The 11,762-nt window shown below is 39.3% G+C and overlaps 3 protein-coding genes across 4 annotated transcripts in view; 1 reads left to right on the plus strand and 2 right to left on the minus strand.

Moving 5' to 3' along the window:
• LOC113020721 (ubiquitin carboxyl-terminal hydrolase 22-like) overlaps positions 1-1,103 on the minus strand; it is a 28,492-nt gene extending 27,389 nt beyond the window's left edge. For both annotated transcript variants that reach the window (XM_026164921.1, XM_026164922.1), the window contains exon 1: positions 628-1,103. In XM_026164921.1, the coding sequence (XP_026020706.1) occupies positions 628-747 (120 nt within the window). In that variant the 5' untranslated portion in view covers positions 748-1,103. The remainder of the gene's footprint in view (positions 1-627) is intronic.
• Positions 1,104-8,032: 6,929 nt separating this feature from the next.
• On the plus strand, positions 8,033-8,840 carry med9 (mediator complex subunit 9). Its single transcript, XM_026163697.1, has 2 exons — positions 8,033-8,162; positions 8,370-8,840. Exons 1-2 carry the CDS (start codon positions 8,083-8,085, stop codon positions 8,587-8,589), a joined length of 300 nt encoding a protein of 99 aa, XP_026019482.1. The 5' UTR covers positions 8,033-8,082; the 3' UTR covers positions 8,590-8,840.
• Positions 8,841-8,900: 60 nt separating this feature from the next.
• LOC113020025 (dexamethasone-induced Ras-related protein 1-like) lies at positions 8,901-10,461 on the minus strand. Its single transcript, XM_026163695.1, has 2 exons — positions 10,106-10,461; positions 8,901-9,989 (listed from the first exon to the last, which is right to left on the minus strand). Exons 1-2 carry the CDS (start codon positions 10,374-10,376, stop codon positions 9,466-9,468), a joined length of 795 nt encoding a protein of 264 aa, XP_026019480.1. The 5' UTR covers positions 10,377-10,461; the 3' UTR covers positions 8,901-9,465.
• Positions 10,462-11,762: the final 1,301 nt, after the last annotated feature.

Consider the following 11,762-nt stretch of genomic DNA (forward strand, 5'->3'; position numbering starts at 1 on the left):
TGTAGGCCAAGCAGGTGTGGGATGAGCCCAAAAAGAAACTGGGAATAAAGCAATCAGCGGAAGCCCCTGAAAGCGACATGGCCAGGGTAGAGAAGAGAGCAAAATAAAAAAAAAAAAAGAAACACGCACACAAAAAAACAATGACCTAGTAAGCCCAACAGAAACCCGCTAATAACGTAAGGACTCTGTGTGTTCGTGCGAAGACACAATAGGTCCCAATTGGTGTGGTTACTGTTAACCCGTGACCACAACTCCAAAAAAAGGAAAGAAAAAAATCCAAGTTTAGACATCCAGCAAAACGCTCAGCTAATAGCAGATTTTCTCGAATTAACAGTGTTTCACTTATTAAAGACAATTTCAGTGTTTTAGTTAATTCTGCTAAGGATCCTACAGTATCCGCAGTTCACCAGGCAGAGTCCTGCTAGCTAAGTTACCGGTGGCTAACCATAGTACTGGCAACGTTTGCTGCTGCAAGAGTACTTTCATTAAGATTTTGTGATTGTGCTTCGTGTGGGACACCATTTGCACTCCAGTTCTTTGTCTGTCTGTGCCACATTAAAAATTATTTCACTTCTGTTTGTGAGGCTAGCGTTGCAGTTCCTGTGTTTTTTGTTTTTTTGTTTTTACCTTGCGTCTCCTGGTCTCAGCAGTACCACTCCAAACAAAGCATTGGTATATGACTCGAAGATTTTGTTTCCAATTATCCACCTTATAACCGTTCACATGGGAGCACCCGGCCGGACTCATGACAGACAAAACATTCAGTATGGGTTTTTAGGTGACAATGAAAAGTCTCCTGGATTATTCACTTAGCTAGGCTAGCTAGCACGAATTGTCTGTCCAGAAATGGTTTCCGTTTGGAAATGGGACAATCGATGTAGTATCCAAAATGCTCCTCGGGCATCTGACAAACACGGTCTTTGATTAACTAGGTCTAAATCTTTTCATGTAGTCATCAAACAGAATTATCACTTCACTAAAATTCTGTTCCCCTTGCTGTTTTGACAGTTGGCTTTTCGTTTAGCTCCACTTCCACTCTCACGATTAGTTAGCTTTCTTTCTCTAGTTAGCCTGCTAACACTCAACTACAGCTTCACAATGCCCGCCCAGCCTGCGCTATGATTTGCCACAAAAAATTACGTCACTACGTTCGTGTTGGAACTCGAATGGTGTGCTTGTTTTACAGCCTAGAGTGTCCCGTAACCATTGACTTCGTCGATGACACAGGCTTGAGACAAACGCCTCCTGTCCCGGATAACGTGGAGTATATAACTGAACCAAATTTTACAAGAACGTTATTCTGAATGGTTCACGCTACATCCATGAGTGGAAGGGTTTGTTGCTTCTGAAATAAGCAATATTAAAAAAGAAAAACCTATTTGTTGCTGTCCTGTATCATGTCCGCCTCGGTTAGAGGATGTTCTATTGAGGCGATGCCTCTTTCTTACATAGTCACTCTTTATTCATGTAAAAGTTTCAGTTTATGATTGCAGTGCAGTTGAGTGTGTGATATAATAGCAATAGTGTAAAGTGGATTTTTGTTTATTTGAACATGTGCAAAAATCTCCAGCACATATTTGAAGGTGCAGTCCTATTAAACGTGTAACCCCTTTAAATTAAACAATTGAAGCCTACCACCTAGTGGATAAATTGTGCATGGGCATAAAGGATGCAAGGAAATTTGAAAATGTTTATGCCGAAATGACTGACATGAAAGTAAGACAGTTAGGGAATAATTACCCCTGGCTGAGGGCTCAAAAATGCAATGCTAATCTTTAAATATAACTATATGGTACACTGTATGTCAGCATTTAAAGCCTTGACAAACTCCATATGGAAGACCTAAGATTTTTTATAAGCTTTGTATGGAAGCCAACCAACAGGATCCAGTGGTCTTGTTGACAGCATCCTGGTCACCCACGATCACCAAAGGCAACAGAGGACCTTCAAAAGCGTTGGTAATACCTAATAGTCACAGCATTAAGGAGGTGGCTTAGTGGATAGTGACTTATAATGTTCTCATACTCGTGCTGTGTTTAGGAAAGGTGGTGGAGAAAGTTGTAAATGAGTGTATCTGCACCTGAGATGACGGCAACCAAGATCAAGCAGCTGGTCTCAGTACAGCCCTACTCTATCACACTAATTACTACCTTTATACATTATGAACCCAAGGCTGTGTTCCGAAAGCCTGTGTATGATTTGCATGATTTATTTTTATGATTTATTTTTTAATATTTATGAGAGGGTTGAAAAAGAACAGAAAATGTTTTTGTTTGTTTGTTTTGATTCATAAAGTGCTACTTTCTTACATTTTTCACTTGGGGGCAGTGTTAGCTAATTTTGCGCAACAAAGCCCACAATTCTGGATTTTATATACTGATTTCTAACTATGAATTCATTCCCACATTTAATATCTCTTCTTTTTAATACAGCCCATTTTGGAGAAGTCTGTGCAAGCCTCAAGCTTGTCATTGCTCTGCATCCCCTGTTGCTTATAACATCTCTTTTTTCCCCAGTATCATTAAATTAAAACAGACTTTGAAGTCTGATCATAAGCACACAGAAAAGGAAAAGGTGTTGTATCAGCATTATTACCCACCAGATGTTTTGCTTGACACCAAACAAAGGCTGTATTACACTATTTGGGATTTCCTGAGGAATATTTTTAATTCCAGTTATACAGTAAAATGCACTGCTATTCCAGTAGTGGTCATTCCACAGGAGTGGAATTGTTTTTCATGAATAAAATGGTACTGTATGGTTCCAAAAAATCTACACTGAAAGGTTTATGATGCTTTTGTGAGCTTTACGTTGTGGGCATGTCATGATGGTGGACTCTCTGCATGTAGAAACAAATTAAATATGAACTCTTCTTGAAATTGCACCTACTTCCCTGAAGACATTTTCCGAAACGTTAATGTTTTCTGAATGCATGTTATTAATCATTTATTAGTTAAAAGAAATACATAATATTAAGGTGAGCACCATTGGGCCTGAGACTGTCCTTTTCAATCACGAATAGTAGCTTTTCAGTATGCAGCAGTGAACCTGACACAGCATGCCTGTTTTAAGTTTCAGTAACCTGCTGTCTTGAAGACATAACAGTTCAGATGATGCTGTTTATCCTCAACCAAACGGAGAAAAATATGTTACTGTCCAATATTGAGACAGGCCTCGGGCACATTGTACTATTCATATTTACGACATTCATCAATCTTACCAGTTTCTTACCAGTTACCTATCTGTCATTTGGACTTTTTATTTTTTTTTCTTTCAAATGCAGACATGCACAAATTCCCTTCTTATCTTGAAAACAGTCAAAACCTTTTTCCTGCAGTGCCCAATTTATTTCATTTAACAGGCAGAAAATATACTGTTTGTTCAAACCTTGCCTGAGTCCTCAGCAGCAATGACTCCATCTGTAATTCAATTATGGAAATCAAAGAGGCCTGTTAAAAAAAACCCAAAGCTTCGTGGAACCGAGCTTCAGATTTCTTGGAAATAAGAGACGATGAGCATGAACGTACTCTGGTTATAATCAGGATGTTGAACAGTAAAATGTCAAATGAAGTGCAGGAATCAATTAATAGCTGCACCAGCTTATTATGTTCTCCTGTTTTGGATAGACCAACAACTAAGAACAGACAGAGTGCAAATGTGCATTTCATGTTACATGCCACAGAGGCTGACTAGTACAACTGAATCCTGACCCCTGATCTATCTCATGCACATATCCTCAAGTATCCATGGCAGTGAAGTAGTGTTTATTAAATTAAATGCAAATTTGGATTGGATTATGACCAGCAGCTGACCGGCTAGCTCTTTGGTGCACATAAAGACACTTTGTGAAAGCATCTTTCCTAGAAACTTTTATGAAACCAGGATTCACATGATGGGAACAAATCTCTTGTCAAATAAAACTTTCACTTTGCCCTAAATCTAAATAACAAGAAAGGTTCATTTTATTGGGAAACGATTTGTTTTAATGATGCACAGCTTCAGTGACTGTGTCTTTCATATAGAGATGCATGCTAAGATTAGACCACAGATTAGCAGACAGGACATCTGCATCCTGTCAGAGATGCTGGGAGGTGACACATCTGTTGGAAACTGTCAGCTGCCCATTCACGTCATTACAGAGGCTGAGTGGGGAAAGGCAAGCCACTCTGGGACTCCTATATATGGGTTCAACTGGAAGTGTCCTAAAGTCACCCAGGCTTAAAAGATATCTATAATTCCCTTGTTAGCTATAAGTTACAAGTTTAGTCTGGGCTCCACACGAGATATGTTCCAGGGCAAAGTTTTACTGCTGGAGTTCTTACATAGAAATCTATATTGAGAGCTAGAAAATAAATAAATCACATTTTGTTATGAAGTATGATGAAATGATTACTTCTCAAGAAATTTTAAGTAAGAAATAAAATAGGAGCTTTGTGTAAAAAAAAAAAAAAGCAAACAACCAAACAGAAAACAAAACAGAAGAACTACTTAGAAGAGTTTTTTCTGTTGAATAGCTAACCATAAATATGTAAATGCATACTCCATTTTAATAAACATTACTGGGAAGGATATACACTGTAAATAGTGTATATCCTTCCCAGTAATGTTTATTAAAGGAAGGCTGAGGTTGATATTTACAACTGTCCTCTGTGAAATTCACAGAGGACAGTTGTAAATATCAACCTCAGCCTACCTCACATCTGAAAATTGACTTCTCCCTTCTTCTACCTATTGCTGTTGAGATGAACTAGATGTGAGAACTGTGATCTTTGAGAACTATGAAGGATCATGCAAGTGTGAATAGATCTATGAGCTGAAAGTGATGTTTAGAGCTTACAGAACACATGTGACTGCATCTACAAATCACTATTCCTTCACGACTACCTGTGATGTTTAATAAAACCTCACTACCTCTGCAGGCATTCAGTCACTTTACTTGAAAGTAGAGCCACTGACATTTTCACTAAATATTATATAAGCATAAGCAGCACGCCCCAGCACTGTTGACTAGTATGTGCTGTTGGCAGCAAGTAAGTCCTGGATTTGAATCCACTGGCTGGCTGGAGCCTTTCTGTGTGCAGTTTGCACATTTTCCCTGCGTCAGCATGGGTTTTCTGGCCTGATCCCACAGTCCAAGGGGTTACATTAATGGTGATTTTAAATTTGCCACATTGGTTATCGTTCTGTTTGCCCTGCAGTAGAGTGTGACCTATTCAGGGAGTACTCCACAGTTTACCTTTTGGCAGCTTGGATAGGCTCCAGTCTTAAACTGGATAAATAGAAGAAAACGGACTAGAGTAGATGGATTACAGAAGCCATTAAAAAAATAATTAACATGGATTTTCCTTAAATCTATCAACATTTTTCTACTTTCAGTTGCATCACAAGGTGTTGACAACAGGTATTTGATTTTGCAGTTTTATGCTAGAACATGCTTCGTTAACACAGCAAGTGTAAGTAGATGTGTTAATTATCATGCTCTGCAGTCACTGTATATATGGAACAACTAATTTAAAGAACCGTAATGAAAGCAGGCCACTTACAATAAAACAAAATATAAGTCATAATTAAAATGTTACATTTCTAAATGCTTTTCATATACTTTTAACTTCATGTTATCACTGTCACTGCTTTCGCCGAATGAATAGTCACTTGAGTATCAAGAACAGGACTAAAGATGTCACTAATGTTCACGAAGCCTAAAAACCAGACCACACCACAAATAAAAAATGTTCAGTCAAATAAAAGTCAATGAACTAAATTCCTGTGTTCATATAATAATGGGATATTTATTCTCTCTACTGTGCGTGTTAGCCATTGGGATATTTTCATACCTTTCTAATAATGCTGGGTCACAAAATGACCCACTTTTTAAAATGTATTAATATAAGGTGTCAGAGCTTTCCCTGACCCAAATGGTAAAACACTTAGGGAACATAATGCCCAACAAACTCAATCTAGGTCACCTGTACTAACTCATGTAAGTTTGAGCAGTATGTAACACTCTGTCATACTGGAAATTAGTGTGAGGACTGAGCTTCTGGTAGGATCTTCAATGATGCCACACACTGAGGTATGAGAGAAAATGTTTCCTGCTGACCTATATTTTTTCATGGCTATTTGTTTTCATCAAAGCTTAATTTCAGCAGCTGCTCCCTTCCTCTTCCCATACCTGGCACACTCATTACCCACACGTAGCAAACACTATAAGGAAGCATTCTCATTAGTCACTGCAGCAATGAGACCACCTCTGTGACACAGCCAATGAATATTTAAGATCATCTTTACTGAGATTTAACTTCACATTTAATGAGGCCAACATAGAGACCTGCTGGTGACTGATCTCCCAGGAATATGGGTCAATGTAAGGGAAGACAAGACAGATTAGTTTTATATTTGCACAGTTATGACAATACTGTGATTTGTTCCTGAGAATTCATTTTAAAAAGGTATTGATTCCATCCTGTTTTCTAGGTTTATCGTATGCCACTATTCTGCATTAATCTCTATAAGTTGAATATAATATATAAATATAGTTGGATACATTGTAGTCCATTAGATTATATTTGTGCATGTTAAAGTTTATATGGGTTGCCATGCTTCACTCAACATGCATGACATGTGTTACACTTGTAGGGATAGTAGATTGCATTTACTGCCGAAATAGATGTTTCAGGTTGCTAGGTATTGGGATGTGAAGCAAATTTTCCCACTCATTGCAGGTCAGCTTTGTTTGCTCGGTGTATTAATGGATTATCTGGGCTTATTTAAGGGCCAATGTGTGCTGCCGTGGGTTTCATTCAAAATAAAAAACACCTGGGGAAAGTTATTAGCATAAACAGTAGGAAAAAAATAGGTTTCATTGGTTTCTCTTAAAATACAGTTAGCTTTAGGCTAACCACCACTTTAACACCTTAGACTCAAGATGAGAAGACAGCAACTTTGTTTCCTTGATGCTGTGTAATGAATTCAATGATGACACTTTAAAGTAAATGATGTTGACATCATTTCTCCCTCAGCTTTTTTCAGCCTATATTGCTTAAGGTCATAATTCCCTTTTGCATTTTCATAGTTCATTGGGTGCTCAAGAGAGAACCCAAGGCAGCAAAAGGAATTACATAATTTTAATTGTGCCTTTTTATTTTTTTATTCATTTCAAACATTTTAGCAATGAATGAAAAACTAATCTCCTCTATTTTGCCTTTCAGTGTGATTCACTTTACCTGTATAGTCTGCATGTCCATTCATTCATTCATTGCTCTTTTTCTTGTTTTTTGTTTTGTTTTGTTAGACTTATTTATTTTTTACTTTATTTTCATGAGTTTTTACACTCAACCTGGACTTGTATAGCAAAAACACAAAAATACATTCTGTAAATAATGTATGTGTGTCTGTTTGTTTATGAACTTTACTGCAGGTCAAGAATGTAAAACTTATTTGACATTGTGGCCCACATACAGCTCACTTTTATCTTAAGTGGGTTGAGCCTTTCTGCCAGTGAATTAAATTTTAACTGCACATTTAATCACAGCGGTATCTTAATATTAGAAAAAGGAGAGCGACTTCAACGGTTTTTCCACATGATAAAGAAATGCTGCTGTAGTAAATGAAAGAAATGTATCAGCAGAATTGTTTGGGCTTAAATTATAAGAAAGAAAATGTGTAAAATTACAGAGAAAGTTGCCCAGACTGGCCTGTAATTATCTAATTATGAATTACCACTCACTATTTATTTATTCTGGTGGGGATGGGAGGGGGGCATGCAAAAGTTTTAAAAATTCATTTAAAAGTCAAAAAAATTGTGCACTCTTTCACACATAGCATCCAGTGGGCCGGACTGCAGTCTTTGCCAGCCGGTTCTGCCCCGCGGGGCTTATGTTTTACACCCCTGCTCCAGGTAACTGAAGAAAATACGTACAGCACACAGTGCGTATCCACGCAATTACAAAGTATAGCACTATATCTCGAAAAGGTCGAATGAATAGAAATAAATATTTCTATTAGTTTTTTACAATTCGAATGTAGTGATGTCATCAGCTTTGTGGCTGACGTAAACAATCTGCGCCGGGAAGCTGAAGAGAGATGGCGACAGCTCAGGCGAAGCTCGACAAAGAGAGCGATGACTGCTCTCTGCTGCCTTTAGTTCATGATATTATTAAATGGTAAGAGTATTTATTGGTTCGTGTGTTGTCACATTGTGTGCTGTATGCACGGGACAACACTTGCTTGTCTCAGTCGCTTGGTGGAGTTGCTATGTTGTTTGCTGTGTTAGCTGAAGCTAATGCCGATAGCTACAAATGTTACGTTAAGTGTCTGCAATAACAAAGCAGACGGATGACGCACTCTTCTTTTCCCCCATTTGCTTAAAGCATGGACAAAGACAACCAGGATGTCCTCCAAGAACTTGGTAAACTAAAGGCAAAGATCCAGGAGGCTCGAGAGCAGATCTCCAACATGCCGGGGATAGACAGCAGTCCGCTGGAGCAGCAGCAGCAGCTGGCCACGTTGCGGGAACAGGTTCGCACCAAGAACCAGCTGCTGCAGAAATATAAAAGTCTGTGCATGTTTGACGTGCCAAAAGCATCGTGAGACTAAAAGACTTGGTATGCACGCAGTATAGAGGAAGTAAATGGAGGTGGCGTGATTCAGGAACACCGGATGGACATTGAAATAATAACCGTCTTTTCTTTAATTGTGTCGGACTGCAACATGTTTTGAACTTGTCTTTGTTTTGTGTTACCACAGCGCAAATTTGTTTATATGATATTTGTATTAAATTGGGATTTTTCGCTTTTTTGAGTCCCATGATATTGATACGTTGTAATAAATTGTATTTTGTATAAGCTTCGTCCTTTAAGGTTATTCGGAATACATAAAACAGACTATGAACCACGGCGAGCTTCTTAATAAGGGCTTCTTGCAGTTTTAATCTGCATGTGAATGACGTGTCAGGATGACGCAACAAGTGCATTTTAACAGATGGACAACATTTTTCTAGTTAAGGGAAACGGAGATCTGTGAAGAGTGTGAAGCTTTGTTTTTAATGCAACTTCTTGGAGATTTGCTTGAAATGAAAAAGAAGGGGAAGGCAGACTATAAAAGTAACAAGTTTTATTTTCTTATGCAAAAGTCTGGGTAGACAATAAATACACATTTAGCATTAAATTTGATCATAATGGAACAATCAAGTTTCACCATGGTTGAAAAAGTACAGTGAAGTGTAAACATGTTTCTTCTTTCCTCAAATGCTGCTCTTAGAAAGTTAAAATAGAGACAGATTTACAGCATTTTCAGAGCATCTACTGCACTACACAGATTTATGAGCCGAGCTAGTTCACAAGTCTCAGCCCAGGCTGCACCACTGTGTCAGTTTATGGGCTTACATATTCCTTGTCAGTAAACTGGCTATCCACCACGGCTCCTAACCCTCACAGAAAAGTCTTTCACAAACTGGCAAATGAACTGTCAGCATATGATGCAGCCTTTCTCTTTGGCTTGGCTGCCGCCTACAGCTTTCTCCTTTATGTACATCAAGTCACTGTGCACGCTTGGTCTCCGTGCAAACGGCGCCACTATTCCATATGCGTTCCCGTCCTTGCACTTCTTGTTTTTGAACGACTTCCTGTGGAGAACCTCGCAGTACTGGAGGGAAACTTTGCAGTGTCGGTCGGGGCTCATTTCGTTTGGCAGCTTGGCCATGGTGAAGAGAGTCTGAAACATTTGGTCTACGTTGGTGTTTTTCTTTGCTGAGATTTCAAAGTATGCGCAATGTTCGTCCCCGCCAACCAGCAGCTCAATCTCGTCGTCTTGCACCTCACGGTAAAAGTCCCTGTCACACTTGTTGCCGCAGATGACCAGCGGGACGTCCACGTTCTCCTTGGTTTTGTTTCGCAGGCAGGACTTGGTCTCGTATATCTGGCGCTTCAGGCGCTGCACCTCTTGGAAGGAGTCTCGGTTATCGAGACTGAAAACCAAGATGAACACATCACCTGGAAATACAAGAGAAGGTATATTTGAATATCAAATAAAATTATAATAACAATATTTGACTGTAATTAATTAAATGCATGGTCAAAGCTTCATGTGTCTGCAAAACTCAACTCACCAGTAAGGATTGAAAGCCTCCTCATTGCTGGGAAGGGATGGTTCCCAGATGTGTCCAGAATGTCCAGCTGGTAAACGTCTCCCTTGATACTGTAGAATTTCCTGTGAAAGTCCTCGATAGTAGGCGTGTACTGGTCATCAAACCTCTCGTTGAGAAACCGAGAAATTATGGCTGTCTTCCCAACTTTTGTGGAGCCCAGAATCACCATCCGATGGCAATTCTTGGCCGGGATGTCGAACTCGTTTTCGGGCGGTGACATTTTCTTAATCATGATTGCAGCAGATGCACCCGTTGGCAAATGGTGCTCTGTCAAAGCGATCGTTCAAAAATCCTGTCAGTGATGTGAGGGCTCTAACCTCGCTCTCTGTCTGAAGCCAGAGGAGAGCAGGCTGAGAATTTATGGAGAAGGCTTGCCGCGCCTCCAGTGCGTCATGCGTCACCCTACAGCTCTCAGAGCTGGAGCAAGACCTGGAATTGGTACTGTTTTTGTGCGTCAGCCCTTTCTACCGCTCATCAAAAGAAAACACGAGTTTGTTTTCAGATATAATGCTTAACTGTTTCAAAGTCTCGCCATCAAATATTCCTAATTTCACACATTTCGTTTACTTTTTTCTTCACATTGTTTATACAAATCTAGAAAAGGCAATCAAATTATTCACACATTTATTCACAGTGTGTGCATTATAATGAGGCATGGGACTGCAATAACATTACTGCCTTTAACCCTCTCAAGGCAGGCGTTGCCGATTTGCAACAGTTAAAAACTAACAACCTGATTACCCCACATACATATTTTATGAGTTTTTTTTACTCAGAAGTACCACTGCAGGACTTGGTTGTGCATTAGCAACAAAAAGTTTAATTTGAGCCTGAGAGGGTTAAAGCATTAACCTCATATGAGTATTCAACCACACAGTCCAAGCTCGGGCAGTTCAGACATAAGTCAAATTTCTTGCAAACAAAAGCTTTATTTGTTCTCTTTTACCACTGGCGAGTAAACAGACTGTACATCAGCAGAAAACAGATGGAACAAGGTTAGGGAAACTGAGAGGGGCGCAGTGATACACGCTTATGTCAAAGGGGTGACTAAAATGTTTGTTGTTGTTTTTTTTTTTGGGGGGGGGGGGGTGATTTTAGTCAGTATATTCCTCCGCATGAACCACCTTGTGTGTCAGCCTGTTTAGAAGATGATTACGTGTTTATTTGTGTTGCTAAATATCTTTAGGTCGTGAGATCATCACAAATGCAAGTAATTCAGGCTACATAAGATTTGGAACACACGTACTCATCAGGTACCCAGCTGAAGTGGGCTGCAGCTGGGTGTACCTGGTGCGCTGCAAGCCATCGATACCCATTTCTATTGATTTTTTGCTAGGTATTAATCGAAGCAGCCCAAGATAGAGCCTTCGGTTTGTGACTCAGACTCTGCTTTTCCACTTTACCAGTTTAATCCCTTATCACCTTTCACTTGTCTTCTCACCTGGGAATCATTGTAGAGAGGATTCAAGAAAGAAAGGAAGAAAGTATTGGGTGTTGTCTGGAATTGCTCGTCACTATTCACTTGGGTATTTACTGTGTAAACAATTTTCTTTGATTTGTCTAACTTACAAATGTTGCTGCTGTTGTGTGTGTGTGTGTGTTTTTTTTTAAATACATT

The sequence above is a fragment of the Astatotilapia calliptera genome, chromosome 4 (assembly GCF_900246225.1).
Source record: "Astatotilapia calliptera chromosome 4, fAstCal1.2, whole genome shotgun sequence".
NCBI classification, from domain to species: Eukaryota; Metazoa; Chordata; class Actinopteri; order Cichliformes; family Cichlidae; genus Astatotilapia; species Astatotilapia calliptera.